At 34.3% G+C, this 27,423-nt stretch overlaps 7 protein-coding genes, 1 long non-coding RNA gene and 1 other non-coding gene across 17 annotated transcripts; 4 read left to right on the forward strand and 5 right to left on the reverse strand.

Annotated features, from left to right (window-relative positions):
* Nucleotides 1–1,625: 1,625 nt before the first annotated feature.
* On the forward strand, nucleotides 1,626–4,187 carry AT2G24530 (transcriptional regulator of RNA polII, SAGA, subunit). Of its 2 annotated transcripts, NM_128014.4 has the most exons (3): nucleotides 1,626–1,715; nucleotides 2,058–2,097; nucleotides 2,202–4,187. In NM_128014.4, the coding sequence occupies exon 3, from the start codon at nucleotides 2,382–2,384 to the stop codon at nucleotides 3,603–3,605; it is 1,224 nt and encodes a 407-aa protein (NP_180029.2). In that variant the 5' UTR covers nucleotides 1,626–1,715; nucleotides 2,058–2,097; nucleotides 2,202–2,381; the 3' UTR covers nucleotides 3,606–4,187. The 2 variants fall into 2 exon arrangements, with proteins under 2 accessions (NP_180029.2, NP_001324326.1); NM_001335936.1 differs by having other exon boundaries at nucleotides 2,058–4,187.
* Nucleotides 4,188–4,472: 285 nt separating this feature from the next.
* AT2G24535 (uncharacterized protein) lies at nucleotides 4,473–5,549 on the forward strand (the record flags this gene model as incomplete). Of its 2 annotated transcripts, NM_001335937.1 has the most annotated exons (3): nucleotides 4,473–4,589; nucleotides 4,771–4,882; nucleotides 5,307–5,549. In NM_001335937.1, the coding sequence occupies exons 1-3, from the start codon at nucleotides 4,569–4,571 to the stop codon at nucleotides 5,330–5,332; spliced, it is 159 nt and encodes a 52-aa protein (NP_001324323.1). In that variant the 5' UTR covers nucleotides 4,473–4,568. The 2 variants fall into 2 exon arrangements, with proteins under 2 accessions (NP_001324323.1, NP_001324324.1); NM_001335938.1 differs by having other exon boundaries at nucleotides 4,566–4,882; nucleotides 5,154–5,332.
* On the reverse strand, nucleotides 5,091–7,446 carry AT2G24545. Of its 3 annotated transcripts, NR_140662.1 has the most exons (3): nucleotides 6,337–7,048; nucleotides 5,737–5,880; nucleotides 5,603–5,645 (listed from the first exon to the last, which is right to left on the reverse strand). It is a non-coding gene; the product is annotated as an other RNA (long non-coding RNA). The 3 variants fall into 3 exon arrangements; NR_140661.1 differs by having other exon boundaries at nucleotides 5,091–5,645; nucleotides 5,737–7,446; NR_140663.1 differs by lacking the exons at nucleotides 5,603–5,645; nucleotides 5,737–5,880 and having other exon boundaries at nucleotides 6,138–7,388.
* On the forward strand, nucleotides 6,127–7,468 carry AFR (Galactose oxidase/kelch repeat superfamily protein). The gene has a single exon (NM_128015.2): nucleotides 6,127–7,379. The coding sequence runs from the start codon at nucleotides 6,199–6,201 to the stop codon at nucleotides 7,315–7,317; it is 1,119 nt and encodes a 372-aa protein (NP_565572.1). The 5' UTR covers nucleotides 6,127–6,198; the 3' UTR covers nucleotides 7,318–7,379.
* Nucleotides 7,469–7,640: 172 nt separating this feature from the next.
* Nucleotides 7,641–9,272, reverse strand: AT2G24550 (major centromere autoantigen B-like protein). The gene is made up of 2 exons (NM_128016.6): nucleotides 8,514–9,272; nucleotides 7,641–8,259 (listed from the first exon to the last, which is right to left on the reverse strand). The coding sequence occupies exons 1-2, from the start codon at nucleotides 8,834–8,836 to the stop codon at nucleotides 7,845–7,847; spliced, it is 738 nt and encodes a 245-aa protein (NP_565573.4). The 5' UTR covers nucleotides 8,837–9,272; the 3' UTR covers nucleotides 7,641–7,844.
* A 1,772-nt stretch (nucleotides 9,273–11,044) lies between these two features.
* On the forward strand, nucleotides 11,045–12,859 carry AT2G24560 (GDSL-like Lipase/Acylhydrolase family protein). 2 transcript variants are annotated; one of them, NM_128017.3, is made up of 3 exons: nucleotides 11,045–11,948; nucleotides 12,155–12,413; nucleotides 12,513–12,791. In NM_128017.3, the coding sequence occupies exons 1-3, from the start codon at nucleotides 11,322–11,324 to the stop codon at nucleotides 12,716–12,718; spliced, it is 1,092 nt and encodes a 363-aa protein (NP_180032.2). In that variant the 5' UTR covers nucleotides 11,045–11,321; the 3' UTR covers nucleotides 12,719–12,791. The 2 variants fall into 2 exon arrangements, with proteins under 2 accessions (NP_180032.2, NP_001325198.1); NM_001335939.1 differs by having other exon boundaries at nucleotides 11,197–11,948; nucleotides 12,155–12,859.
* Nucleotides 12,860–14,251: 1,392 nt separating this feature from the next.
* AT2G00790 lies at nucleotides 14,252–15,867 on the reverse strand. Of its 4 annotated transcripts, none has more exons than NR_143683.1 (2): nucleotides 15,439–15,462; nucleotides 14,348–14,549 (listed from the first exon to the last, which is right to left on the reverse strand). It is a non-coding gene; the product is annotated as an uncharacterized misc_RNA (transcript). The 4 variants fall into 4 exon arrangements; NR_143684.1 differs by lacking the exon at nucleotides 14,348–14,549 and adding an exon at nucleotides 14,555–14,601 and having other exon boundaries at nucleotides 15,439–15,728; NR_143685.1 differs by lacking the exon at nucleotides 14,348–14,549 and adding an exon at nucleotides 15,803–15,867 and having other exon boundaries at nucleotides 15,259–15,500.
* Nucleotides 15,868–17,137: 1,270 nt separating this feature from the next.
* WRKY17 (WRKY DNA-binding protein 17) lies at nucleotides 17,138–19,254 on the reverse strand. The gene is made up of 3 exons (NM_128018.3): nucleotides 18,349–19,254; nucleotides 17,729–17,857; nucleotides 17,138–17,638 (listed from the first exon to the last, which is right to left on the reverse strand). The coding sequence occupies exons 1-3, from the start codon at nucleotides 19,005–19,007 to the stop codon at nucleotides 17,461–17,463; spliced, it is 966 nt and encodes a 321-aa protein (NP_565574.1). The 5' UTR covers nucleotides 19,008–19,254; the 3' UTR covers nucleotides 17,138–17,460.
* A 5,009-nt stretch (nucleotides 19,255–24,263) lies between these two features.
* On the reverse strand, nucleotides 24,264–26,219 carry AT2G24580 (FAD-dependent oxidoreductase family protein). Its single transcript, NM_128019.4, has one exon. It carries the CDS (start codon nucleotides 25,961–25,963, stop codon nucleotides 24,713–24,715), a length of 1,251 nt encoding a protein of 416 aa, NP_180034.1. The 5' UTR covers nucleotides 25,964–26,219; the 3' UTR covers nucleotides 24,264–24,712.
* Nucleotides 26,220–27,423: the final 1,204 nt, after the last annotated feature.

The raw sequence follows: 27,423 nt of genomic DNA on the forward strand, positions 1-27,423 counted from the left end.
ATTCAACAATATCAATCAACTAAACTATATTTGAAAAACAATTCAATTGAAATATTTAATGATGATCTTAGGTTTTTATTTATGTATTGAAATAGTAATAATTAAAAATGATTTTGTAAGTTTTAGGCTTTCAGCCTTTTAGGAAAGAAAATCTTAGAAAGTTGAATGAGTGATACAACAAAAGTCAAAAACTAAAATGAATTCAACATCTAGATGAAAACTTATTAATTACTAAAAAAAAAAATTAAATATCCATTGTAACATTTAATGATAATATTTTTGTTGAAATGGTAATAAAATAAAAATGATGTAGTAAAGTTTTAGCATTTTAGAAATTAAAATCTTAATAATTTGAATGACTGTTAAAACAAACCTCAAAAACAAAAATGAATACATTCAACATTTAAAAATAAACTCATTAATTACTTAACATGTTTTTAAAAAATTCAATGAAACTTTTATTGATAGTCTTAGGATTTTATTAATCTAAAAATGATTTTCGAAGAATTTATCCTTTTAGGAAATTAAAATCTTAGAAAATTGAATGAATATACAACAAAAGTCAAAAACTAAAATGACACTACACTTATTCAACATATAGATGAAACACATTTATAAAATATCCACTAAAACATTGAATAAGAATTCAGAAATCAAACCACTGATTCTAAGAAAATCTTATCCACTGTATGAGCTTATTTTCTAAGATGTTGAGTGAAAACTTTTGAGAGTTTACATCTTCTCATGCGTAGTGGCGACTTGTAATGGTGATGTTATTGTTAGCATAATGTACACCAACTTATTGGAACCATGATTGACATACTATAACTATTGATATCATTAGGCATGTCTCTATTTTTTACACTACTGAGTTTTCAGTGTTTTCCTTTTAATCTTGGTGGTTTATATGATCGACTTCTTACTTGTAATGGTTTTTTAAGGTCTTCCTCATAATTGTTTTTGCTGCTGGTTTTAAAAGTTTCCTTATAAAATCTACTAGTTTACAAAAATTTCCTTAAGAATTTGCTGATATTTAAAATCATCATACTACTACAATAGTAAAATGGTAGTAATTTTCAATAAAACAACATAATTTTTTTAACTCTATTTTTTTGTAGGAAATTGTTTTTCTATAATCGAACAAGTTTTTATGTAGCAGTTAATATGATTGGCATTTATAATCCTCGCATAAATTCATGAACATTTTTCGATGGTCTATTAGTAGTTTTAAATTTCAAAATTTTTCATTTATATTTTAACTAATTTGTAATTCAATTTTATTATATCACTATATCATAAATGAATTTTAAAAAAAATCAACATAATTTATCAAACCAAACTCATACTGTATTAAGTTAAAAAAAAAAAAATTATCCAAGAAAAAATGTTCCTAATTAGGATAAAAACTAAGTGGAAACATATTGAATAATTAAGATTCAATTTATTTAACTATTAAGATTCAATTAAGACTTAAAAAAAAAAATCAAAAAGAACACGTTTGCAGAGAGAGAAAAAAAAGAAGAAGAAAAAAGACAGAAAAAAATAACTAAGGAAACCCAATAAGCAGCGATCGAAGCTTTAACTCAGAAGAGCGAAAAGCTCAGACATTCAAATCCGACGGCAATACGAGAAAGCCACACAACAGAATCCAAGATTTTTGGGTTTCTTGTAATCGAACACACGAACTAAGGAACCGAACAAGATTCATCATTTAGGTTGGTCGGAAAGTTTTACTTCTTCTATCTCTCTTCCGTGTTATTGTCTGAACAATTCTGGTCAAATCTTTGCTCAAGTTAGGTCTCGAATCAATCTTTAACACTTGTTCTTTCTGCTTGTAAGCTTATGTCTTGCTTCTCATTGCCTTGTTCTCTCTTTCTCCAATTCGAATTTCATTGTTTTGATACCCAATTCCTTGTTTCTCTTTGCTCTGTTCCCAAAGTTTGGATCTTTTTCAAACTTCACTGATCTCGATTTACTTGTGTTAAATTTCGAAAATTTCAAAGTTTTTAGCTTTTCTAATTGGGATTGACAATGTTGGGTCTTTCTTGTTGGTGCAGTTTCGTGAAGTTGGCGTTGCGCTGTTTCTTCTTTGAGAGGGTATGATTTTGGTGACCTCAAAGTTAGGGTTTTTAATACTGAATCAGAAGGTTTGAAAATTTGAGGGCTTTTGTTTGAGTTTGTCTGTTGATATGATCTTTTAGGGTTTTGGTTCTGATGAAGATGAGATTTGGCTTTGCATTGTATGGATTTGGGAATTGCTAAAAAGGGGAAGTTTAGATTTGTTTGAGTGAAGGAGAATAGACGTCGTTGAGAGAGTGCGTCTCTGCACTCTCCCACTGTTCATCTGGTTTTGTTGTAGAAGAATCTTGGTGAGAGTAATCATGCAACGTTCTCAAGATCAGAGGATTAGCTTGTGTGAATTGAAAGAGCATATTGTGAAGAAGACCGGTGTCGAAAGATCGAGAAGGTATTTCTATTATCTAGGCAGGTTTCTAAGTCAGAAGCTTACTAAGAGTGAGTTTGATAAGACGTGTTTGAGGTTGTTAGGGAGGGAGAATCTCTCTTTACATAACCAGTTGATACGTTCGATCTTGAGGAATGCGACTGTTGCTAAGTCACCACCTCCAGATCATGAAGCTGGTCATTCGACTAAGGCGAATGCTTTTCAGAGTAGAGGAGACGGTCTTGAGCAAAGTGGAACTTTAATCCCTAATCATAGTCAGCATGAGCCTGTTTGGTCTAACGGGGTTTTGCCTATCTCTCCGCGGAAAGTTAGGTCTGGAATGCAGAACAGGAAGAGCAGAGATAGGCCTAGTCCACTAGGGTCAAATGGGAAGGTTGAACATATGTTGCATCAGCCAGTTTGTAGAGAAGACAATAGAGGTAGTGTTGGTATGGAAAATGGGGATTATCAAAGATCAGGCAGATATGTTGCTGATGAAAAAGATGGTGAGTTTCTTCGTCCCGTGGAAAAACCGAGAATACCAAATAAGGAAAAGATTGCAGCTGTGTCTATGAGAGATGATCAGAATCAAGAAGAGCAGGCTAGAGTAAATCTATCAATGAGTCCTCTTATTGCACCTCTAGGGATTCCATTTTGTTCAGCTAGTGTCGGTGGGTCCCCTAGAACGATACCTGTTTCAACCAACGCTGAGTTAATTAGTTGCTATGACAGTGGTGGATTACCTGATATAGAGATGCTGAGGAAAAGAATGGAGAATATTGCTGTAGCACAGGGTCTTGAAGGTGTTTCGATGGAGTGTGCTAAGACGTTGAATAACATGTTGGATGTATATCTGAAGAAGCTGATCAATTCTTGCTTTGATTTGGTTGGAGCCCGGTCCACAAATGGAGATCCTGGGAAACAACGTATAGGCAAGCAGCAGAGTCAAAACAAGATTGTAAATGGGGTGTGGCCAACTAACAGTTTGAAAATACAAACTCCTAATGGGTCTTCTGATATAAGACAAGATCATCATTCTGTGTCTATGCTTGATTTTAGAACTGCCATGGAGTTAAATCCACGCCAGCTTGGCGAAGACTGGCCAACTCTCCGAGAGAGAATTTCATTGCGGTCTTTCGAGGAACAAGACTTTGAGGTGTGAAAGACATCTTGAGCATGCTTGTTGATGTTACATATTGTCCAAAAGGGGACAACTAATTTTGAATGCAAAAAGACTTACTGTGTAGTTCCATGACGAACCGGAAAGAGACGAAGTTATGAGTTCTGAGCTGAAAAGCACATCACTATGACTGCAGCAGCAGACTCAGAGCAGGTTAGTAGATTATTAAAATGGAACTAATCTCAAAGAACCGTATAAAGATACGTGTTGTTGGTTGTCATGTTGTAAGATTAGAAGTAATTGGCAATCTCAAAGAGTTTTGAGCTTTGTGTGTAAACCCGAGGCAAATAAGGGAATTGGGTAGAGAGTTTTTGGCAGAGATACTGTGCTTTTAAGTTGGTGCAAGGTACTATTGTCAATCATGTAATAGCTGCAGTTTGCTCTGTATGTAACCTAGTCTTTAGCATTGTTTAGAATTCATATCTTAATAACAAATTTGACATCCGCTTTTGTTTTCTCATTACAATGGAAAATTTCTTTCTCTCAAAGTCCACAATACATTGCCTCATTCCTTACTTTCGACTAGTGGTTGTGTCCTGTCTATTACTTATGCCTTGGAAGTAGACTATTTGCAAGTTTTATTTATATATATGGAAGGTATTGACTGCAGGGAAAATCTCTGATGTTGTAAGCTATAGGGATTTATTCTGCTCTCAGCTTCTCGTCCGATCCATGCATTAAATGCGGTGGTCTCTTGTCGAAAATCAGTCGAGATCTTTTGCTTTTCCTGTTTATGGTGCTCACTTTGGATCGTGTTTTCTTCTAGTTGAAATATAATTATGGGATACATGCTTGTGTTGTGTTACATATGCCATGAGCTTAATGGTTACAATGCTAGTTAGAACATGTTTGTCCTGTAAATCAATGTTAAAAATATCAACGCCGAAGAAGTCTTCTTCTGGCAAGTCTCACTCTTTGCTACAGCCTACAGTGCATGTTTGAGTGATGAAGCAGGCAGTTTTTCTGGTGAGTTCTTTGGGATATGCATAAGAGGCTACTCTAGTGTGTGGTTCTTAGACATGATACTGGCATGCTCAACACTTCACTGCACAACTTATGGCATACTTTCAACAAGTTTCGATATGTAATTCTTTGCTCTGTCTTCAGATGAACTGATCTTTACATGTTCCTGCTTTTCTCTTTACAGAATTCAAACAGGAAAATCGGCGAAAAGGCAGAACAAAAACAAATCAGCATTTTGCTTATGAGCAGGAAGAAGATGTCACAGAAAAGTAGAGCATGCTACATGTGCTTACAGTGTAAGCTTCCAACTTCATCTTCTTTTTGTAGAACTACAGAGATCAAAACATTGCAATTAAATGGATTGAATACTTAAGATCTGAGATTTAGGAATTAATTTAGGATCTCCTTTTTCTGGAACGTTCTACTTTACATGTAATTATAACAAGGATTAGGTTTCGTTTGAGAGAATTATCCAATCTGGAAAGTGCTTTAGAGGCTAGGCCAATGGGGTTTACCAGACCTGGTCAAGCCCTTCCAAACCTATGCCTCTCTTCTTTATGGTACCAGCTCTTTGTTTCATCGATAGACTTGATTTGACTTGTATTGTTATGGCCATATGGGATATTAGAATGATAGGAGAAAGGGATGAAAAATGTTGCATTTGGCGATTAGAGTCGTATTATAACATGATGGTGTCACCGGATAAATCTTCGTTTTCAGGTACATTGATAACTCTTCTTGAGTGAGCTATAACTAGTTCCTATCCCGTGATCAGTGAAACGAGAAGACGCCAGGTAAATTACAGATAATGTTATTTCTCAAGACCTGACATATATAGTATTAGATAAACCACATTTGGGATGTTCTACTTCTTACTGTCTTAGAAGCTTAGGCAAGACAAACCAGAAAAAGTGGAACTTGTGTAACTAATAAATCCATAACTAGCTGTTCTTGCTAATGAAAGTATCAGAGATTCATAATATCCTAAACCCAAAACATATATGTTACATTTCAACTCAGAAATCTTGTTTGATCCTCCTATAGAGGCTCTGGCAAAACCTGCACAAGCGTAAAAAGGATCAAATACGTCCCAAGTAAGAGGAATATAAGATCCGAAAATTGTGAGAAGAGTATTGAGATTGGTTAGTACCTTGCTTGTTGAATCTGTAACTGCAATGTCTAAGTCACAATATCATAACCAGAAACATCTTCAACTATTATATTAGATTGAATATACGAACAAAGTCTTGTAATAGCAAGAGGAGAACATGACTTCAAGAAGATCGAATTGGTCCTGACATAATGTTAAACAATGTCGTGTTACAAAACTGTCTCTGGAAACAGTAACTGCAATTATAACTATCTTGAAAATTGTCTCTACATAGATACACACGTAATCTGAGAATTGTTGGCTCCAAATAACCACAAACGTGGACTCATGTGTAACCACTAGTTTTCTCGAGACTCTCAACCATCCACCGTCCCATGTCGTAATTATGCGAATGTGACCTTTTATCAATCAAGATCCAACTACATTCATGGATTTGATTTCTTTTCCCAAACTTTAACATTTTATATCTAAAACCATTTCATCTTATGAATATCAACAACAATGGCAGAACAAGAAACTACGTCAAACATAAACACCATTAATGATCAAGCAGAAGAAGAAACAAGAACAAAATCTCAGCCATTGATTTCAGGTCTACCAAATGATATAGCTGAGCTTTGTCTTCTTCGTCTTCCTTACCCATACCATGCTCTATATCGCTCTGTTTCATCTTCATGGAACAAAACCATCACAAACCCTAGATTCCTCTTCTCCAAGCAATCTCTTTCTATCTCTTCTCCTTACCTATTTGTCTTCGCTTTCAACAAATCAACGGCTAGGATTCAATGGCAATCCCTTGACCTTGCATCTGGCCGTTGGTTTGTTTTACCTCCCATGCCAAACTCTTTCACCAAAATCTCGTCTCCTCACGCACTCTCATGCGCGTCGATGCCACGTCAGGGGAAGCTTTTTGTACTCGGCGGCGGAGATGTAAACCGCTCCGCCGTCGTTTACACTGCTCTAACGAATCGTTGGTCGTGTATATCTCCGATGATGAGCCCGAGAACGTACTTCGTCTCCGGGAATGTTAACGGTAAAATCATGGCCGTTGGTGGGAGTGTGGGCGGAAACGGAGAAGCAACTACGGAAGTTGAATCGTATGATCCAGATAATGACACGTGGACGGTTGTGAAGAAGTTGCCGATGGTGTTGGCGAAGTATGACTCAGCCGTGATCGGGAAAGAGATGTGTGTAACAGAAGGATGGGCGTGGCCGTTCATGTTTCCACCGATGGGACAAGTGTACGACTCCGACGAAGGCACGTGGCGAGAGATGAGCGGTGGGATGAAAGAAGGGTGGACGGGTGTGAGCGTCGTGATCCGCGACAGGCTGTTTGTGATCTCGGAGCACGGTGATTTTCCGATGAAGGTTTATTGTTCAGATGATGACACGTGGAGGTACGTGAGTGGTGAGAAGCTACAGGGGGAGAAGATGCGGCGTCCTTTCGCCGTGACGGGAGCTGATGATCGTGTGTTTGTGGTGGCCAGTGGGATTAACGTAGCGGAAGGGAGAGTGAGTGAAGGGCAAAATGGGGATTTTAGTGTTGAGTGGAGGATGGTTTCGTCTCCTAAAAGTTCTATTCAGTTTTCACCTGCTAGTTGTCATGTGCTATATGTTTGATGTGTAATTGTTGTTAGTTTTGAATTTGTAAACTCTTTTCACTAAAACCCTTTTCACTGGCTAAATCTAACCAACCAATTACTTTTCCTTTTTGTCGGCAACCAACCAGATCATTGGACTGTAGTTTCGATAATAATTTAAAAAAGGGTAAAATATACGTTTAAATAGTTGGCACAACATCACTCTTTGCGTATGTAAAAATTTGAGAGGACCCAATCTTTTTCTTGACAACCTAACTTATCCTCTTATACAGTTCATAATGTAATAATTGTATATTAATATTCTTAAAAGTTAAAACTAAAGGTTATCCACACCAAAAAAGAAGAAGAATTGTGTCTTTTGGGATTAGGAAAAGTCTTAAGGCTGCTACTAATGAATAGATTAATAATGATTATTCCTAACAAATCAAATCTTCCACCATTTGTTATCACTGAAATTTCCTCTAAACTCTCCCTTTAATAAAACAAATTCACAAGAGAAGAACAAATTAAAAACAAGTATTAAAAGAAACAATGTTACTTGATTGATCATTCATCTTCATCATCATCACCATCACCATCATCTTCCTCTTGCAAACTACTTAGACAGAAACAACTTCGAGTCTGAGCCATCAACTCTTTTTTATTTTTCATCATCATCATAATCTTCCTATGATCATCACCATCACCATCATCATCCTCATAATCATCATTGTGAATGTGATGATCCTCTTCATTAGGTTCTTGGAGTGCAAGTAAAGGCATTGAATTAGGGTTTTGCCACGAGTAAAAATTCGAAGCTGACATAGATCTTCCTCTCCTCCTTAACTTATTAGCAATAACCAATCTCCTCCTCTTGTTAAATGGATTCTCAACTTTCTCCAAATCCTTCGCCTTACTCGCTGCTTCCATTAAATTACCAAACGATTTCGATTTCCCGACATAATGATTCGATAATCCTCTCCTGAAAATTAACAAAAACAAAACAAACATCAGTATTCAGACCAAACAAAACCAAGAACTAACTTGAACTATAACAAAATCCCAAATCATAAATTTTAACTTAAGGGTTTCAAGATTTAACCAAAACCATAACACTCAGATTCGCAGATGAGACTTGCCAAGAAAAGTATAAAGATCAAATTTTCAGATCAAGAACATAGTAAAAGACAATTATAGATACATTCATGAGTCAAACCAAACCAAACCCAAACTTACTTAATAGGAAGAGAGTCTTCAAGAGAAGAACTAAACGAATCAAGTGTTCCTCGTTGGCACGAAACGGCGTCGTCTTCTTCTTCTTCCTCCTCGTTTTCACTGCTTTCTCCGATAGACGACGAACTATCCGAAGATTCCTCCGGCGACTTATTATTATTATTACTCATCCTTAATCCAATCCCGATCTGTGATCCACCACGTCCTGATTCATCAGCCAAGAACAGAGCCGTTTGAACAGCCTTATCCTGCGCCGAAACACCGCGATGATCTCTAACGTACGCCGCCATGCCGATTCCAAACGACGAACCAACCATAACCTCCATATAAACTTTTCCGATTAAGATCTCTTTCTCTAGCCTGTGAATATACCCGAAAGACTCAGATGATCATAAATCGCCGGCGATGTGCGTAGGTGAAGAGCTTTAACCAGCGCAGGTTAATGATATAGGAAGAGAGATATACAAAAGAAGGTGAAATGCAAAACAACACTGAACGAGAAAAATGGAATAAATTCTCATTTACATTTATAACGACAATATCGTATAAAAATACGATTACGTATTGAATACGAATATTTATACGTATTTATGAGTCTGGAAACACATGTTCCTAAATATAGAATAGTCCTAGGCACGCTAACGGCGACTTTGACGGTATAGACACGGTCTTGCTGACGTGGAGAGTTTTCATTGGTTTAAGTTTGGACTTTTGCCGGACGTTTCGGGTTACTGTCTCCGTTTAATCCGATGTATGTCGTTGTACCGAAAGTTCGGTGGTCACTATCACACCATATCTCAACCTTATCCATTTATATTTTGATTTTGTTTCTTTAAATGTTTTAAGATGTTTTAGAAATATGTGGAAAAAGGGAAAAAAATCTTGATTAGTTATATCAATTCAATTGGATGGATAATATTTGGTATGCAAAATTAAGATGCTGATTTTTTTCTGTTAATAAGTCAAAAGATTACAAAAATATTCGTGTATGATTTACTTTATGTTTTTAAATGGAAATTAATATATTTAAAAATATATAATTAGTACTATCTGAATGATTAGTTTAGTACAAGTGGACAAATTAAACCTTATCTCGTTTACTTTTAGTACAATTAAAACCAATATCGTTAATGATACAAAAAAATCTATATTATAATGAAAATTTGCTAATGCTGGATTAGTGCGGAAGCAAGAACTTTGACTCGTTCAAAATGCGAATATTGGTTTATTTTATACTTTAATTAGCAAATTACTTTGCTGAGTCATGAATGTTTAAAATGTAAAATGAATCCAAAATCATCTATTTTACAATATCATATACATGAGATCAAATTATTGTATGATCCAATCCTAAGATTTTAAATGTTGGTTTTTATACAGTTCAAAGCAATTAGGTTTTGTTATAATCATGAGTTGATATAGATCAAATAACATAATATATGGAGGGATATCATTAGACCAATTAGATAAATCTAACCTTATCTCTTTAACTGATAATCTTGTTTATGAAATGTGGCTAACTTAAGTCTATTAATTGTGTCTAAAGGGTATCTTCCTGTTTAGCTTTACCTCTGGCATTTTATTTTAGAAAATTCAATGGTGGACTATGAAACATTTTTTAAGATATTACTTTTTTGTCATCCTGTTATTAAATTAATTATCAAAATCTGTTAAGCTCTTAATGTTAATGTATTTCCTCTTGTTTATAATTACGTTGTTAGACTTTAGATCTTGACGATGATACTGAAAAGAATTGGTAGTTTGACTTGTATAAATCGAATATGTGAACTAGCTGTGTTGTTGTTTGCTAGTGACTTGATGAATGATTGCCGCATTTTTTTTTAATTGAACATGTTAGTTGTGTGTATACTTGTGTCGTGTGTATATTTGTCCGCATTTATATAATCGAGTTGATAGACACAAAATTACTTCCAACACTCGTATAACCTATATAGCCAGTTTAAACTTTTGAGTCTTAAGTATATAAGTTTCAACCCATCAAATAAATAGATGGGTTATATTCTCCCATAAGAAATCTCGAACCCAAATTTATTTGAGTTGGGTTGAGTCAACCAGTTCAATTAATCTAATGGATAACATTTTGCATGTATTTATGGCCCCATAATATAGAAATAGATCTGGAAGCCCAAGCCCAACCTTCTCCCACTTATACTCAGAGCCGACATTTGGTGTCGGCAACGCCAATATATTATTGGAGAAGTTGAAGGAAGACTCATGTTGTGTGGCTTCAGAGAGTGATGCCAAAAATACGAGAACTAGACAGACCCGTGAGTGATATCAATTGTTTTACTCTTCGACACAGACAAATGGGAAACACGCTTACCATCATATATTCATATACCTTTTACTCAAATGAAATGTGAAACCTGATCTCCAAGACTCCATTTTTCAGCAACTTCTGGGGCCAAGTTTTTGTATCAGACGCATCCCAATATGATAAGTTTCACTTCCCAAGTATTTGGTCTTTTCTAGCATATATATTGGATTTATCTAAAGAAAACTATACACTAAAAATGGTTAGCAAAAAATAACACTTTGCTTTAAGTATTAACTTAGGTCCTCTTTTAAAACCTTGCTTAGGTAACCATATTCTCTATTCAGTCGTTAAAATCTTTATTAATACTATAACCCGGCTTTTGTTTTTATTTTTCAGCAAAAAAAAACACAAACACACACACACATTTAATCAGAAATCCAGCAAGGTCCAACAAGAAGAAAAAACACAATCAAAATTCCTTATAAATTAATCAAAACACTAGCTAGACAGTAGACACAATACAAATCAAACTAATGTCGACTTCTAAGACCATAACCTTCACTCTCTTCATAGCAGCACTACTCTCGTCCTGCGACGCAGCCACAAACGCTACATCGCAACCACTATTTCCAGCGATTCTTATCTTTGGCGATTCAACAGTTGACACAGGTAACAACAACTACCACTCACAAACAATCTTCAAAGCCAAACATCTTCCTTACGGAATCGATCTCCCAAACCACAAAGCTAGTGGAAGATTTACAAATGGCAAAATCTTTTCCGACATAATCGCAACAAAACTCAACATCAAACAGTTTGTTCCTCCCTTCTTACAACCAAATCTCTCTGACCAAGAGATTGTAACCGGAGTCTGTTTTGCATCAGCCGGTGCGGGTTACGATGACCATACCAGTCTCTCTACGCAAGCGATTCGTGTCTTGGACCAACAAAAGATGTTCAAGAATTACATTGCTCGTCTTAAAAGTATCGTAGGAGACAAGAAAGCTATGGAAATCATAAAAAATGCTTTGGTGGTTATAAGTGCAGGGCCTAACGATTTTATCTTGAACTATTACGATATTCCTTCAAGGCGTCTTGAGTTTCCTCACATTTCTGGTTACCAAGACTTTGTTCTTCAAAGGCTTGACAATTTCGTGCGGGTAATGTTTTCAAATATTTGCTCGATTTACCTCTACAACAAAACCTTTTTCTGCAATAAAATTTTAAAAAACTACATTTTAATAACTTAGTTAGAATAGTCTATAATGCATTATTCGACACACATTTAGGAATGAAGTTTTTAGGGCTTAGTGGATAGGGTTTAGGGTTCCCACTCGTCTTGTTAATCTTTCTAGTGTGTGTGCAGGAGCTTTACAGTTTAGGTTGCCGGAAAATTATGGTAGGAGGTTTACCGCCGATGGGTTGTTTACCGATTCAAATGACTGCTAAATTCCGAAACGCTCTAAGGTTCTGCTTGGAACAAGAGAACCGAGACTCTGTCTTATACAATCAGAAACTTCAGAATCTATTACCTCAAATCGAAGCATCGCTTACAGGAAGCAAGATCCTTTACTCCAATGTCTATGACCCTATGATGGACATGATGCAAAACCCTAGCAAATACGGTATAGATGATACAATCTCTTTCTTGTTTGGCAAGGTATCCTATGAGATAAATATTGACCAGTGATTATATATGTTCATTGATGTGGAAACTAAAACAGGATTTAAAGAGACGAAGAGAGGATGTTGTGGAACAGGGCATTTGGAGACGAGCTTCATGTGTAATGCTTTTTCTCCAACGTGTAGAAATCACTCGGAGTTTTTGTTCTTTGACTCGATTCATCCATCCGAAGCTACTTATAATTATATGGGCAATTTTCTAGATACTCAGATCCGCGTGTGGCTTAGCTTGAGGCTTAAGTCATAATTATATTGGCAATTTTCTGGATCTCAAGTACTATACTAAATCAGTTCGCTTTCACTTGTTGACAAAACGAAAGAAAATATTAGTTAATTAAGTTAAATTTTTTTTTAAAACCCCTCGTATAGATCAAATAAAATAAGTTATGTATTAGGTTAAAGAGAAAAAAAAAAAAAAAGGAAGCAACAACTAAATTTTTTTTAGTTATTCTCGATTCTACGACAAAATTGTGAGTCCGTCGTGTTCATATATTCGTAGTAGCTGTTCCTCATCCATATTATCATAGCACTTGAAAAAAGAATAGAGCAAGGACATTAGGAGCCACAAGGCAAAGGGTATTCCAAAACATAGAGTGGATAAGCGAGAAATAGAATGAAGAAGGAGAAGAGTATCGTAAAGCCAAAGATATGACGTATAGGTCCTAGAAAATTAGTTTTCAAGAATTTGACACGGTCATCTTCTGAAGGAGCGTATACGGCTATGTAGATCCACACAACCTAATCGGCAATACATGTGATGACGTAGAGAGGCCAGAGATATATGAAAGGCTCGCCATCTAGAGCGACGTCGATATTGTTATCTCTTATGTACCAAAACGATGCAAGACCGGTTCCCATAATGAAAAAGTTAATGTACAAATCGTAATATATGATCTTGTTAAACAATTATAGATCGTTAAAGTCATAATAATAATAATAATGATAATAAAAAAAATCATCGATTGTATGTATCGACTCACCACCAAATAGAACACCGAGACTCAACGGTAATAAAACAATATTGGTGCTCAGAAAATTTGTTGTCGGCCATAGTTATACACATATACACATAGAATCCAATTCCCTGTCTAATTGGGTTTTCGAAAATTTATCTTTTTGTTTTTATTGTTTTTTGTTTTGGTTAAAGGTTAAAATGTTATAGAGAATTTCAGTTTCCTATTAGAAATATGTAATACAAATAGACTTCTCAAATAATCATATGTATAATGATTTTTTTTTCCTTCTTTTAAGATGTTCTTATCATAAAAAAAAAAAACAAATTGCATTTAAAAAAAAATACTCAATTAACTCCTTTTAAGTTTATATTTATTAGCTTTAATTTAAAAACAAAAAAAATATATATAAAGCATGATCATAACGAAATAATACAACATACGAATATATAATAGAGATTGGATGAATAAAATTAAAAATATTGAGAATTTACATATGTTTTACTTATAATTCATTTTCTATTTTGCTTATATTTTATGTACTTTTTGCTTTAAAAACAATATGAGCAAACTTTATATTTTAATAATTCTAGAACAACTATAAAATATTAACAGAGTTATAAAATAAATAAGTTATCATAATGCATTTGCATTATAAACCTACACTACATTTGGTATTATATTTTTGACAAAAAATGTAATTTATCTTTATTAGGAAATAAACTTGGTCTTGCTTTGCTTTTTCTAGGTGGAACATATAAAAAAATATTAGAAAATAAAATTAGAGAAAATCTTACATAAAAATAATCAAATAAAAAAGTTACAATCAACTTTTTTAAGAAAACAAGTAACCTATTTGGGTACTCATTTAATTCTATATAATAAATTAATACTATAACAATATGTAATCATTTTCTCTCCCTATTTGTTTCTCACTCTCTTTGTTTTCCTCAACACAATGGCTTTGACATTTGACGGCGTCGAAAAGAGATTCGAGATCACCTTCTCAGCCTCGACATCCAACGAAAATATACGCCACGAGAAATGTGTTGGACCAGATTCTGAAACCCGTCGGCGGTTTCGATCGATGTGGTGGCTCCATCGCTGTTGCCTTCTATACGGTGGCTGCGTCATAGTGATTGTGAGGTGGTGGCTCTGATGCTTTGCTTCGCAATGTCTAAATCAACTTATCCAGTAGACCACGTCCATAAATACTTAAAAGACTATGATTTTTCACTATCAACCATCTAAACATATCGACGACATAGATGAATATAGACAATGTTATTTAAAAATTTAGAGTGTAAGGTTTTAGATTTAACTATAGCAACAAACTTAACGCATGACTGGCAAACAATTGTTAAATAAGAAATGGATTAGGTTGATGGATGCTTATATATGAATAAAGTGGTAAATTTCCCAACTGGGTTCGACGCCCGTTGAGAAGAATCCGTTTTCCAAATATGATGAATTTAATAATTTGTTGTGGATCCCGCCTCTAGAAGATGTAAGACCTTCTTGCTTGAACTTTCAGATATTAAAAAAAAAAATGCTATGCTAATTATTATGACGCTAACACCATTTCCAAGAATTCATTTCAAAATACTTAATCCTACCTTCTAAACTCAAACTGATTTATAATTTGGTTTAAATGAATAATACTAACCCTTATCCTTATCTTATAAACTCAAACTGATAGGTAATTCTGTTTAAATGTATAACATCAAACCCTAACTACCTTATGAACCCAAACCAATACGTATTTTATTTAAATGTAAAACAATAAACCTTAATTCCTATTTATAAACTCAAACCATACGTAAATTCGTTTAAATATATAAAAATATATCTTAAAATCAAACGAACAAGGAACTATCCATATAAATAGGTGTCTAATCTACATTAATTCGTTTTTAAACATGTGTTCTATGCTAAATGGACACAAAATAGTTCAACTGAAATTGTATAAATCGTATGAGAAACTAAACAAATTAAGTTATGTCAGATGTTTTACCTCTTTCTCCCATCTTCTCAAAATTACGACAGAATTCAATATCCTTCTCCCATAGATAAGACCTTTTTAAGCCACAATCAACAAATTATCAACCAAGTAACAACACTTTATAAACACTAGTAGCATTAGATATGTGAAGATCTCAATCGTCTTAATTTCTAGTAACAACCACAAGCACAAAATCGATTTGAAAAGGAATCTGATCCGAAGCTGGAGGGGCAATATCATATCCAAAACATCCAATAGAACAAAACTTCAAAATACTCATAAACAAACACTGCAAAAAGTATTCAATTATGACCAAGTATGACATATTAATCAAAACTTTGAAATACACATAAACAAATGCAAATATGTGTCATACCTTTAGTGAGAACTTATGTTCCATAGCGCAAATGTTCCTTAATATTGTTCCAAAAATTATTTGTCTTCCAACATCATAATGATTTCGTTGACCCTCAAATCCGCATTAATTCATATTGTTCAACCTCCACATCTAATATCTCCCAACAACTCATTGAAATCTCTTTTTGACTTTCTATAAACTTACATAATAGTCAAACATTGCATTAACAACCCCATTCCAAAAGTCTAACCCTCCATTAAATCAACGGGAAAAATGTCAATTAATCCCCTAACTTTTAAAAAATGGCCATTTTATACATCAATTTCGTATGCGGCCGTTTAAAACATGAACTAAAAGTTGACTAACTTTTAAAACATGATTATTCGTTGACCAGGCCAAAAAAGACATGCCATTATCAGTCATTAACGGAACTTCTAACGTCCGTTATCATCCGTTAACAACTTTATTAGTCAAGTTATAAATTGTGGTCATTTTAAACATCGACTTTATATGTGGCCATTTTAAACATGAACTAAGCGTTGATTACCATTTAAAACATGAGAAATTCGTTGACCAAGCCAAAATAAACATGTTGTCATCATTCATTAAAAGAACTTATAACATTCATTATCACTTGTTAACGACTCTATTAGTATCCCTAAAACGACTTTGTTTTGAGAGTAATCAAAAGAAAATCAGGATTGTTTTCTAAATGAAACCCTACTTCCCCAAATCTATTTTTACAACCGCTCAAACAAGACGAACAATCTTATAATGAGTCTTCAATTTGCTTCCATGATTCCTTTTAAAATTTAAAACAAATATATAAACGAAAACACCTTTATTTGCTTCCAATTACTGGCACTGCGATTATCTCTTTATCAAACTATGTTCTTGGGTTCTGCTTAAAACTTTTTGATATGGAGATTTCATATGGAAAAAATCTTTATGTTCTTTCGATTATTCTTGAACGACGTTATTTTGGACAGATTAACAGTCATTAACGGGTTTCTAGGTTCTACTGATAAAGACATGTCTATTTTGGCCTGGTCAACGAATTTTTCATGTTTTAAATGGTATTCAACGTTTAATTCATGTTTTAAATAGCCACATAAGAAGTTGATGTTTAAAATGGCCACAATTTGAAACTTGACTAATAAAGTTAACGAATGATAACGGACGTTAGAAGTTCCGTTAATGACTGATAACGGCATGTCTATTTTGGCCTGGTCAACGAAAGATCATGTTTTAAAAATTAGTCAACGTTTAGTTCATGTTTTAAACGGCCACATATGAAATTGATGTATAAAATGGCCATTTTTTGAAAGTTGGGGGATTAAATGACATTTTTCCCCTAAATCAACCATCACAAATCATAACTAGATCAAACAGAGTAATGGTAACTTTACGAACCATATCATTAAATACATATGCCTACACATTTATATACCAATTACTTTGCTAAACATCATTTTCTTACATGACACCACTAAATATATCAAACAAGAAATTATGAAAATGTAGTAAGAATTTTTTCTTTCTCGGTAGTAAGATTAAAATCCATTCAAAAGACTACTAAAAAAAAATCTAAAACTAATTTTGTTATAGAAAAAAAATTACAAAACCAACCCCTCTATTTCTCAAAATATTACAAAACTACCAAACTAATTAATTCTTCAAGCCGAACCAAACACCAAACCACTCACGCTAGGAGTTACATGCTCCTGCATCGTGGACTGGTGATGACGGTGCTCTCCTTCGTACGTCACAATCAACATCGTTGAATCATCCAAAGCTCTTTCCACGTGTTTCCTCGCTGGACATCCTCTAAATGTACTACACTTGTAATAACCCCTGAAATCAACAAAAACAAATCACAACCGTTAGATCTCCAATGTTTCACAAATAAATCAACGGTGGATAGCGATGGTGTACGATAGTTACCGTGGATGTGGTGAGCCTTTGATCGGTTTTTGTCCATACTTTCTCCATGAATATTCGTCTGGTGGTATATCGGCGATCTTTGCACTTACCGCCGGTACTCTCACGGTTCTCTTCATCCGATTTTTTCGGCTGTTAATTAAATAATAAAACATTGTAATTAGTGAAATGATTTAACGTGCGCTGACACGACTAACGTGAACATGCATCAGGTTAGCAAAAGTCAACGGGCAGACAAAGACTTTTAAAACGTAAAAACTTTCCCTATACAAAACGACAGCACCCACTAACTTGTCCTTGTCAGGCGTGCACTTTGGTTTAAGTTACTGTCGTTGACTTTCACTAAATACATTGACCGATTGGTTTAGATAGTACCAAACCGGTCTACAAAGTATTAAACCCGGATTTTTATTCTTTATTTTTTACTGAGACTAGTTAATTTAACTAGTAGACTTGTTCATGATTGACAAATTCGAGGCAAAAAAAGAATTTTGAAATCTGAATTCGTGATATATTTTCACTGAGTCCGTGAGCGATTGGTTTAGACCGTATCGAACCAAACAATTAACTACTACTAGGCTAGTCAAACAAATGATTAATTTATTGTGGAGTAATAACAATACCTTTTCTTGCAATGGCACTTGCCGTTGCCGGAGCCAGAGATCTTGCCGGAAAAGCCTTCAGAGTGGTCATGTTCAAAGCATCTCTTCCTGTAAGGAAGACCAGAAAGCGGCGGTTTCCCGGAGGAAGTCACTGGCACCGCTGGAGCCGGAGCAAGAAAGATCGAAGAGCCTTTAGAGACACTTCCATCACCGGTGATCGCAGAAGACATGAAAGAAGAGTTAGAAGATACGCTAAAGCTCTCTTTAGCAAACTCAACAACCTCCGAGCTCTTGGTTTTAGCGCCAAAAACGCTCGGTCTAGTGAAATCTAACGTCACGCTTTGTTGATTTGCCTGAACGAAGCTAACCGGTGCTGGAGCAGAGATCTGAGTGGGAGCCGGAGTTGTCACTTTCACCGGTGGAGGAACGGAGGAGGAAGGAGGGGAATGAACCGGACCACGTCTAAACCGGGCGTGACCGGAACGGTTAAGAAGAGAGATAACTTTCTTGAACTTAGAAACTGTGAAATCAGTGATCTCAGAGCAATCAACGTTACGTTCTTCGGGACGGTTAGAGAGGACACGAATCAAGTGTTCCATGCTTTTTAAGCCTTGTGATGCAGCTTCTTGTATAGCCGTTTGATCTTCCATCTTAGGTAAACGCATAATATCAACGGTCATGATGAGAAACCAGAGGAGAAACTTGAAGATCTGAGAAGATGTGCAAGTTTTTTTTGATGAATGAGAGAGCGAAACTGGAAGAAAAAAGAATGGCGTTGGCGTGATATATGGGGTTATGGGTGTGACCGAGTGACCGGTTGAGTAGGTTTAAGATGGAGTTTAGTCAAATCGGTGCTTTAGATCTAACGGCTGAGATTGAGTTGAAGATTTCTATGGAATAAAGTAATCAAAGTTTGGTCTCCTTGAGTTGTGAGATATGTAGGGTCTTCTTTTGTGCAAAGCAAGAATTTATAATCGTGTCTTTAAAATAAAGGAATCATTGTGCGTAAACTTGAATTTGGGGAAAATGGTGGTAAAGGAATTTCAAAGAAACAAAAAGTCAAATAAAAAACATTAAAGGATGGTGTCTAAAGAAAATCATAAAGCTTTTTTAAAGTCTCATATCTATTTTTTCTTTTATTAGGTATCTTATGTCTTCAAGTTCAAGTCAATAAATTTAAAATTAAAGGTAATGAATTGTTTTTATTTGTATGAACAATTGGGCTGATTTTTTTTTGTTTCTTTGGAATATTAGAAGGTCTTTAACCAAAATCCATAATTTATTCTTGAACCAAATCAAAATATGTAATATTAATTTCATCTCAAATCACATATTTTTCTTTAATAGGACTGGATTTTGATAGAATAAATTTTCAGCTAATTGTAAAATGGTATTAATTTCTTTTGTGATTTTGACTTTTGATAATATATTTTATGTTTTTTTATTTTATTCGTGTTAAGTTTTAGGCGTTATTCATGTTCTTTTTATGTTTTTGTGTTATTTTTAGCTTCAACCAACACTACAACTTGTCAATATTATATGGTGCACACATACCAAACTCGTGTTTGCAGCATATTTTTATTATTTCAATTTCTTTCTAGAATTATTACTAATTTTGCAGTGCATTGACAATAATAATTATTTGAAAATAATATTTGACTCCCATATTAACTTTGCACCTAATATATATTTTTTTTTTCTTACCTCATAGCCTTCTAGAAAACGTCTTGACTGGAAAACTAGTAAATTGAAAACAATCTTTTCTTGACTTTTAATTTTACCTAATTAATCTACACAGATTGTGGAACAATTAACAATCATTAATAGAGATTAAAGGCTATAATAACAGCGACAATCGTTGACTATATCTTATTAGTATAGTCTACAAGTCTTTAGTTGAGAACAGCGATAAAGAAAAACGACAAAGTAGGAAAACAAAAGCTGACTACAAATAAAATAAAAGTGATCACATGGACGCATTTCTTTTTAAAACACAGAACTATTGACTACCTCGGTAACCGAGTGATTCCGGTTAACTATTATCTGGGCCGTTGATAATCCAAAAGTTAGATCCAACGGTGGATCTGTGAACTGTGGAGTTGACTCTTTGATATTATTCTCTTTAACTACTTTTTTTTTGAGAATCTAAAAAACACCTTTTACCACGGCAACTGATCTTCCGACACGTGGCAATTCTGGCTGACTCATAAATTGTCACCTGTCCACAAGATTCTTTTTTTTTTGTTGCTTATAGAAATAAAGTAAACAATACCAATACAGTTAGGAATGGAGGAAATTAAATGAATAAAAAGAGCCAATTTGCAGCTCGATCTAATCCTACTTGAGGAGATAATTTGAAGTTTTCTCTACATTTTTCTAAATAAGGTTTAATTGGTAAATTTTTAATCGCATTTATAAAATGGCATATAGATTTTAGAAGATTTATTACTAATCACCAAAGCAGAAACATGAGTAAATATTAACATTACTATAAATTACTTTTTAATCTTTTGTTTACTTTCAAACTTCAGTTAAAACAACTCTTTGTTTCAATACACCACCGTTTTCCGGTGATTTCAGTTTGTCGGAATATACATGTTTCGATAATTTTGGTATATGCAGTGTTTTCTTGTAGTTGTTATATGCAGTGTTTTCTTGTAATTATACTTATTCAAAAATTCCAAAGTTTTATCACTTGTAGAAGAAAATATCAACCATACTTACTTAGCTGAATTCTTTTAAGCCAAGAAGACTACATGAAAGAAAAAGAAAAAGAAAATTACGACGTGTTTTCTTTGTCAATGATATATGACGTGTTATGTGTGCAAAAACAGACCTCAAGATGTATAATTGAAACATTTTTAAATATTTGTCAACGGAATGCATTATAAATTAGCGACATGGGAATCGTTGACCTAACCGACTAATATATATGATTGTCGTGCACGTCTACATTTTTTTTAAAAGCATTTTATTTTTTCATTTCTGATTTTGTAAACTTTTACTTACTTTTAAATTCCTTTTCTATATCAAATTTTAATGTCCTTTTCTAAATTTATAATTTATGAATCTCTAAAAATATATTATACTATATATTTCAATGTTATCTCCTCTAAAAATGTCTCCTTTATATCTTATCTAAATTATCTTTTCTATAAAATGGTCGCATAGAAATAATAATCTTCGCGTATTTGAAATAATTGTTTTGTTAGCCCATGCAAAACGAATGAGATCAAACCAGTGAAAGAAGACACATGTTGGGTAAAATACTTATTTTGTATATGTTGTATCTATGAATTCATACGGTACTAACGAACGAAGTTTTATTTTTTTTTGTTTTTTTGTTGTTTACGTATTTCAAACTTCCAACCATTGTTTTTTTTTTTTATAATAGTACGGTCAATATTGAATTTTTAATTATTAGTTAGTGGATGATAGAAATAATGCACATTTGTTATCAGAAAAATACAATATATAAGCCATGATGTATAATTATTGCTATTCACTCGAGAAGATTTGGCTTTATTTATGCCAAAGATACTGAGAAAAGATTTGGGGATTACTTAGCGAATTAGAGTTATCGATTTGAATAGTTTGTAGAAGTCAATGTAACCTCCACGAGATAAATTATTGGTAAATGTATTAATATCTATGAGATAATGATTAATTTTTTAATAAACTCAGATTATATTTTTAAAATAAAAAAATTAACTTAATATTTTTTTAAAGAATTTTCGATTACGTTTAAAAAAATTTAAAAGTTAGAGAATTAAATTTTTTACCGGTCGGAAATTTGTTTTTATTTGTCTGACCATCAATTTCATCAGAAATGATATTGAGATTTTTCTTTTTGTGAAATTCCTCCATTCTGCCTTGGAGATTCATAGGAGTTATTAACAAAAGTGTACGAAACAGTCTCACCACTATACGAACGCCAAGAATATGATCTTACGAAAGATGTTTTTACTATTGACTTCAAACCCGTAACACTAATTTTTATCTTAGGTTACAAAGTGCTATCTCAGATTTCGAATTCCACCTCTTGATTACTATAAAGCATTTGCTGTAAAACAATTTTTTTGTTGCATAGAATATTTTTATTCATAAAAAATTATGGTTACTTTGGTTGATGTTTTAGTATAAAATCGTAATAGAGAATTTAATTGTATTTTTAGATTGTATGATATAAGTTGTATGTCTTGAGTTCTAGATATAGGGGAAATCAAAATGGTTCAAAAATGAAAATGAAGATTTAAGCTAGGAACAAGGACTTGGTAAAACAATGAATGGTCTTCATAAACTTTAGATAGCTGATTATGATCTTAAAAGAATGAAGATTAGGATTCTTTACAGAATTTGACCGGTTAAACGTAAATTAGTAGAAATTTGGTTTGAAATTCTAAGTATGTGATTTTATATCTTTGAAAATTTTACCCTAAACCATGAATTCAGGTAGAAAATAAGTCATTTTAGTCATCAAAACAATGTTTTCAAAAAAAAATTGAAATCTTTTTCGATTTGTCCTTCCAAACTCTTGCTTCTCTCAATCTCAGTTAAATGCACCAAAATATGAATTCGAACCATTACGAAGCGGTGCAGATCATCCCCTTCAAAACAAACCCTTGGAACTTACTCTCCGTTTGATATGCTGAATCTGTCACGAGTCTTTTAGGAAGTTATTCTACGATAATTAATAACATTTTCTATATCACCATTTGAACCAGTATGTAACTGAATCAATATATCTTAGCACGTGAAAGTAATAGGGTATTCTTCTCTTAATGCTTGACTTTACGGGCAAAATGAACTTAAAATAATACCTGAGGCATGGTCGTATCACGTAAGATGATTTGGTTGAGGATTTGATTCTTTTGGTTCGACCAATACATAAAACATCCACCATTTCTAAATCTTTTCTCACTTATCTCCACACATTATCATATTTCCCAATAATCCACACCTAACTAATCTTATCGTGCCTTTACCAAAAAAAAAAATATTAATATTATTGTCAGTGCAAAATAAAATATTTCATCTAGTATTATTGTGTCATATTGCGTTCTGAGTCAACCCACTCTACTTGTGAGTTGTTTGTTATATCCGAGGATCATAATTTAAACTAAAATATTAAATTTTACTAATTACTATTGCTTGTTGATTGGCAAGAATTATAGAAGTTATCTAAGACGTAATTTGGTTTATAGTTTTCAATTTAAACCAAGTAGATAAATAACCTCTGCGAGACCAATACATTCTTCCACCTTTCTCCGTCCCTGTCCAAATATTTGCTTCTTTCTACATAAGAACTCGATTGATTTTCTTTGCCCCAACTACCTTTTTTCGGGAGCCTACGCTCTGCTCTTTCTCCATTTTGCCAACCCAAAGTTTGTAGTATTATGTGTACTATCGTTTTAAGTTTTGAAATATTTTTACTTTCACTTCAGATTTTAACTATGTTAAACAGATTTTGCATTTGTCTGGTTTGTGCATTATATCATATCTTTAGTTTCTTTTGATTAAATATCGGGGAGGGGGAAGCCCAAAACCCTCCATGTTAACTTAGTTGGGTTTTCAATACAAGTTGAAGCTCAAATATAGAGGGAAGTAATAATTTGAAAATCATCTATCAAAAAATAAAGTTATTTAATTTTTAAGTAAAGTTGATTAAAATTTGTGGTTGTGTTATTCAAACCATGAGAAGTATGATAGAGAAGATTTATCATAAGCACTTACTTCTAACTCCTGCTTATGCCGGTTGAAGATATTTATAAAGTTTTTGCGGATGACTTTGTTGAACTAGGCGATTAAAGAGGCAAAAGATTGAGAGGATGTAGCAACTGAAATTTCAATGGAAAAGTTGGTTCAACGCAACCGTAATCTCCCTAAATCTAAAATTTATTAAATATCACCATATATATAATGTCCAAAGTACCACACAAAATTTCTCATTTCGATCCTTAGTTGAAGAGAAGTAGATAGGTTGAATACTAATGCGGTCCTTTGGTCCAGCACTACTTGAAATACATTACTAAGTGGTATTGGTGAAAACTATCTAGAAGAAATTCTCTACTTTGAGAAATCAGTCCTCAGGATCGGTGGTTTATGGTTAGTCACTCTGTTCCACCATTCCCACTATAGACCTTATTTGTTTCCTTCAGGCTTTCTTGTGACCCAACAACAATTATATGTTATCGCAAATTTGCTATGATCGTAGCCCAAGGCCAAAACTGAAGTGTCTCGTTATGCTGTCTCAAAGTGATGGTTCTATTTGCCCCAAAAACAAAACAAAAAAACAACGAGACACACATTATGATTTCTAGAAAAAGACTTATAATTAAAACCATATTTTTTTTTTAATTCAGCAGTTGACATTTTGTAACAAAGTTTAATGTTTCAATGGGACATCAAGTATCACTTGGTCAGGATACTCCTTTGCATTTCCTTTAGGATTATCTTCAAACCGTCGGAGACTAAACTGTTTCATCTCAACTCCTCCACCTCCGGCCTCCACCTCCATCGCCATATCCGCCAGTATCCTCCCCACCGCCGGCGCCATCTTAAAACCATGACCGGAAAACCCGCCGCCTACCACCACATCTCTCCCAAACTCCCCTCCAAGAAAATCAATCACGAAATCCTCGTCCGGTGTCATCGAATACATACAAAGCTGAGTCGCCACGGGTCCTTCGGAATCAACCATCCCTCCAAATCTCTCCTTTATCCACTCTTTAAGCTCCTCTAACTTCACTCCTGGCCCCCATGGCCTCTTATCCGGATCGCACCAATAACCACCGTGAACCGCCACTTTGATCAGTCCCGGATACTCCAAAGACGGAGTTCCGTACACATACGGAGCTCCGTATGACGCGAAAGTCGGAAACTCTCCGTCTATCGTGAATTTCTCCTCGTGGCCTTCTTTGATTCTCCAATAACACACCGTAGTCTCAAGGGGCTCCACCGGAAAATCTATCCCGGCCACCGTTTTCACCAGCTTACTTATCCATGCACCCGCGGTTACAATGCATTTTTTACCGTAGAACTTATCTCCTTTCACCGTGCAGACTATTACCCCTTCCCCACTTTCACCATCTCTCTTTATGTTTGCAACTTTGGTGTTGTCTCTTAAGATGGCACCATGTCCAATCGCAAGCGTCTGAAACATGGAGACGGCCTTGGTGGGTTTGATAATCCCACCAAGTTCCGTCGAAACTCCGATCCAATTCTCCGGGATACTAATCCTCCCGGAGAAATGCTCGGAAACTGCATGAGAATCCATAACCCGATGAGCTAGCCCGTGTTTTTGACACGTGGCCACAACGGAGAGGAGACTCTGCTGATCTGCCGGACCCATGTCGAATTGTTGAGTTGGAAAATGAACTTTGTATCCAATCTCGGACTGAGCCGCAGCCCATAACCGAGTCGACTCGGAAACCATGGAGTAGTAGTAATCCTCCGGGTAAGTGGCACGTATGGTGCGTGACTCGCCGTGAGAAGAGCCACGGTGATGGAGGAAATCGAATTGCTCTAACAAAAGAGTCTTCTGGCCTCTTTTTGCCAGCTGATACGCGGCGGAGCTTCCCATAACTCCTGCTCCAACGACAATCACGTCGAATCTGCCGTCGTCGGAATATTCCATGAGGAAGTGAAAGAGAGGCTTGGTTTGATGTTTGAGAAGCGTGTGGTTGTTGTTGATGCTCTTTAAAAGCGACTATGAAATTATCAAAACATATATAGATAGTGTTTGACAAATGGACAAAACTCCACTTATATAATCACGAGATTCACAACATTGTGTCACGCTTTCTTCCCCTTTCTTACTGAACTCTTAAATATTTTAACGTACGTCGTTATTTACTAGGCGGAAAAACAAAACAAAAATTATTGTATTATTTAACACTTAAATAAATAAAAATATTTATATTATTAAGTTATTTGTAAGAAAAATCCGCGAAATTAACATCTCATTATTTATAATTTATCATATTTTGCAAGTAAACCTCAAAATTCTGGCTATCTACCAAATAAACCTAATTTTGGTTATCTACCACCAAATAAGCCTAAATAATAAATATTTCTCTAGCACAAAAACTTTGGGACTTGGTTGTAAATGATTTTATATGTTTTTTAACCTTTGTAACTATGGAATATTCGATTTCGTAAGTTTAGTGGGCAACTTTGTACTAAATAAGGCACGATATTACTTTCACAACGTAAACTATTTCGGAATGGCCTATAGTGGTAATGATGGCCTATTTTTCGGCCAAAACTGTTTCAACATAAACTAGTGGTAACGTAAACTATTTCCCTCTTCCTTCCCGTTCGCTGAACAAAAACGTTTTTGTTAATTTAATAGTTTAATAACGTTAATAACATTATCTCTCAATCTCCTATAATGTGAATACACAAATAATATCGTTAATCTCTATGATTTTTGGTAAGTAAATAGTCTCTCAAGCGAATTTTAGATGTGTAATTTCGCAAAATTTAGTTGGTTTTCTAATGCTATATATTAATCTCTAAAGATATTTGTTGGAACTGTGAAGTTGCATGGGAGTTTCAACAAAATGCAAAGTTTTTTCGATCCAAAATTTACCTTCTAAATGTGTGATTCTGTTCCAAATTGGTAAACACGAGTCGTTTTTTTTTCTGACTAGAAAAAAGTTACAACGGATGTATATGTGACATTTCAAATTTCATGATCTTAAAAAATGGAAAGTAAATTAGAGGGATGATAGCAATATTAAAAGGATGACATAGCGATCGTGAATTTGTGATTGTGAAGTTCTTGACCAATTGTATTCTTGGGGAATATGGTGGAATGAATATAGAGTCACTTCGCTCTTTTCTTAGTGCTCACCATTCGTTTTTGTTCGAAAAGACAAAATCCCTTATCCACTGGTTATTAGTTTATTAACAAAAATCTTACATTTTATATGAATGGGACACTCTTAAAAGAATATTTAGCAATTTGTAGGAACAACTTGTACATTCTAAAATCGATATTTAGCTTATAATTTTAGAATCACTCTTCTTTTTCTTTTTGAACAATAGAATCACTCTTTTTTGTCCATATTTTAGGATTTAATTAGAATAACA

Source organism: Arabidopsis thaliana, chromosome 2, assembly GCF_000001735.4.
Source record: "Arabidopsis thaliana chromosome 2, partial sequence".
Lineage (NCBI taxonomy): Eukaryota > Viridiplantae > Streptophyta > Magnoliopsida > Brassicales > Brassicaceae > Arabidopsis > Arabidopsis thaliana.

Coding starts and splice junctions, on each gene's coding strand:
- AT2G24530 (NM_001335936.1), top strand. CDS start 2,382: ATGCAACGTTCTCAAGATCAGAGGATTAGCTTGTGTGAATTGAAAGAG.
- AFR (NM_128015.2), top strand. CDS start 6,199: ATGGCAGAACAAGAAACTACGTCAAACATAAACACCATTAATGATCAA.
- AT2G24550 (NM_128016.6), bottom strand. CDS start 8,836: ATGGAGGTTATGGTTGGTTCGTCGTTTGGAATCGGCATGGCGGCGTAC. Junction 8,260..8,513: donor GAAGACTCTCTTCCTATTAA/GTAAGTTTGGGT, acceptor GTTAATTTTCAG/GAGAGGATTATCGAATCATT.
- AT2G24560 (NM_128017.3), top strand. CDS start 11,322: ATGTCGACTTCTAAGACCATAACCTTCACTCTCTTCATAGCAGCACTA. Junction 11,949..12,154: donor GGCTTGACAATTTCGTGCGG/GTAATGTTTTCA, acceptor GTGTGTGTGCAG/GAGCTTTACAGTTTAGGTTG. Junction 12,414..12,512: donor GCAAAACCCTAGCAAATACG/GTATAGATGATA, acceptor AAACTAAAACAG/GATTTAAAGAGACGAAGAGA.
- WRKY17 (NM_128018.3), bottom strand. CDS start 19,007: ATGACCGTTGATATTATGCGTTTACCTAAGATGGAAGATCAAACGGCT. Junction 17,858..18,348: donor AAGTGCCATTGCAAGAAAAG/GTATTGTTATTA, acceptor TTTAATTAACAG/CCGAAAAAATCGGATGAAGA. Junction 17,639..17,728: donor AAAGGCTCACCACATCCACG/GTAACTATCGTA, acceptor TGTTGATTTCAG/GGGTTATTACAAGTGTAGTA.
- AT2G24580 (NM_128019.4), bottom strand. CDS start 25,963: ATGGAATATTCCGACGACGGCAGATTCGACGTGATTGTCGTTGGAGCA.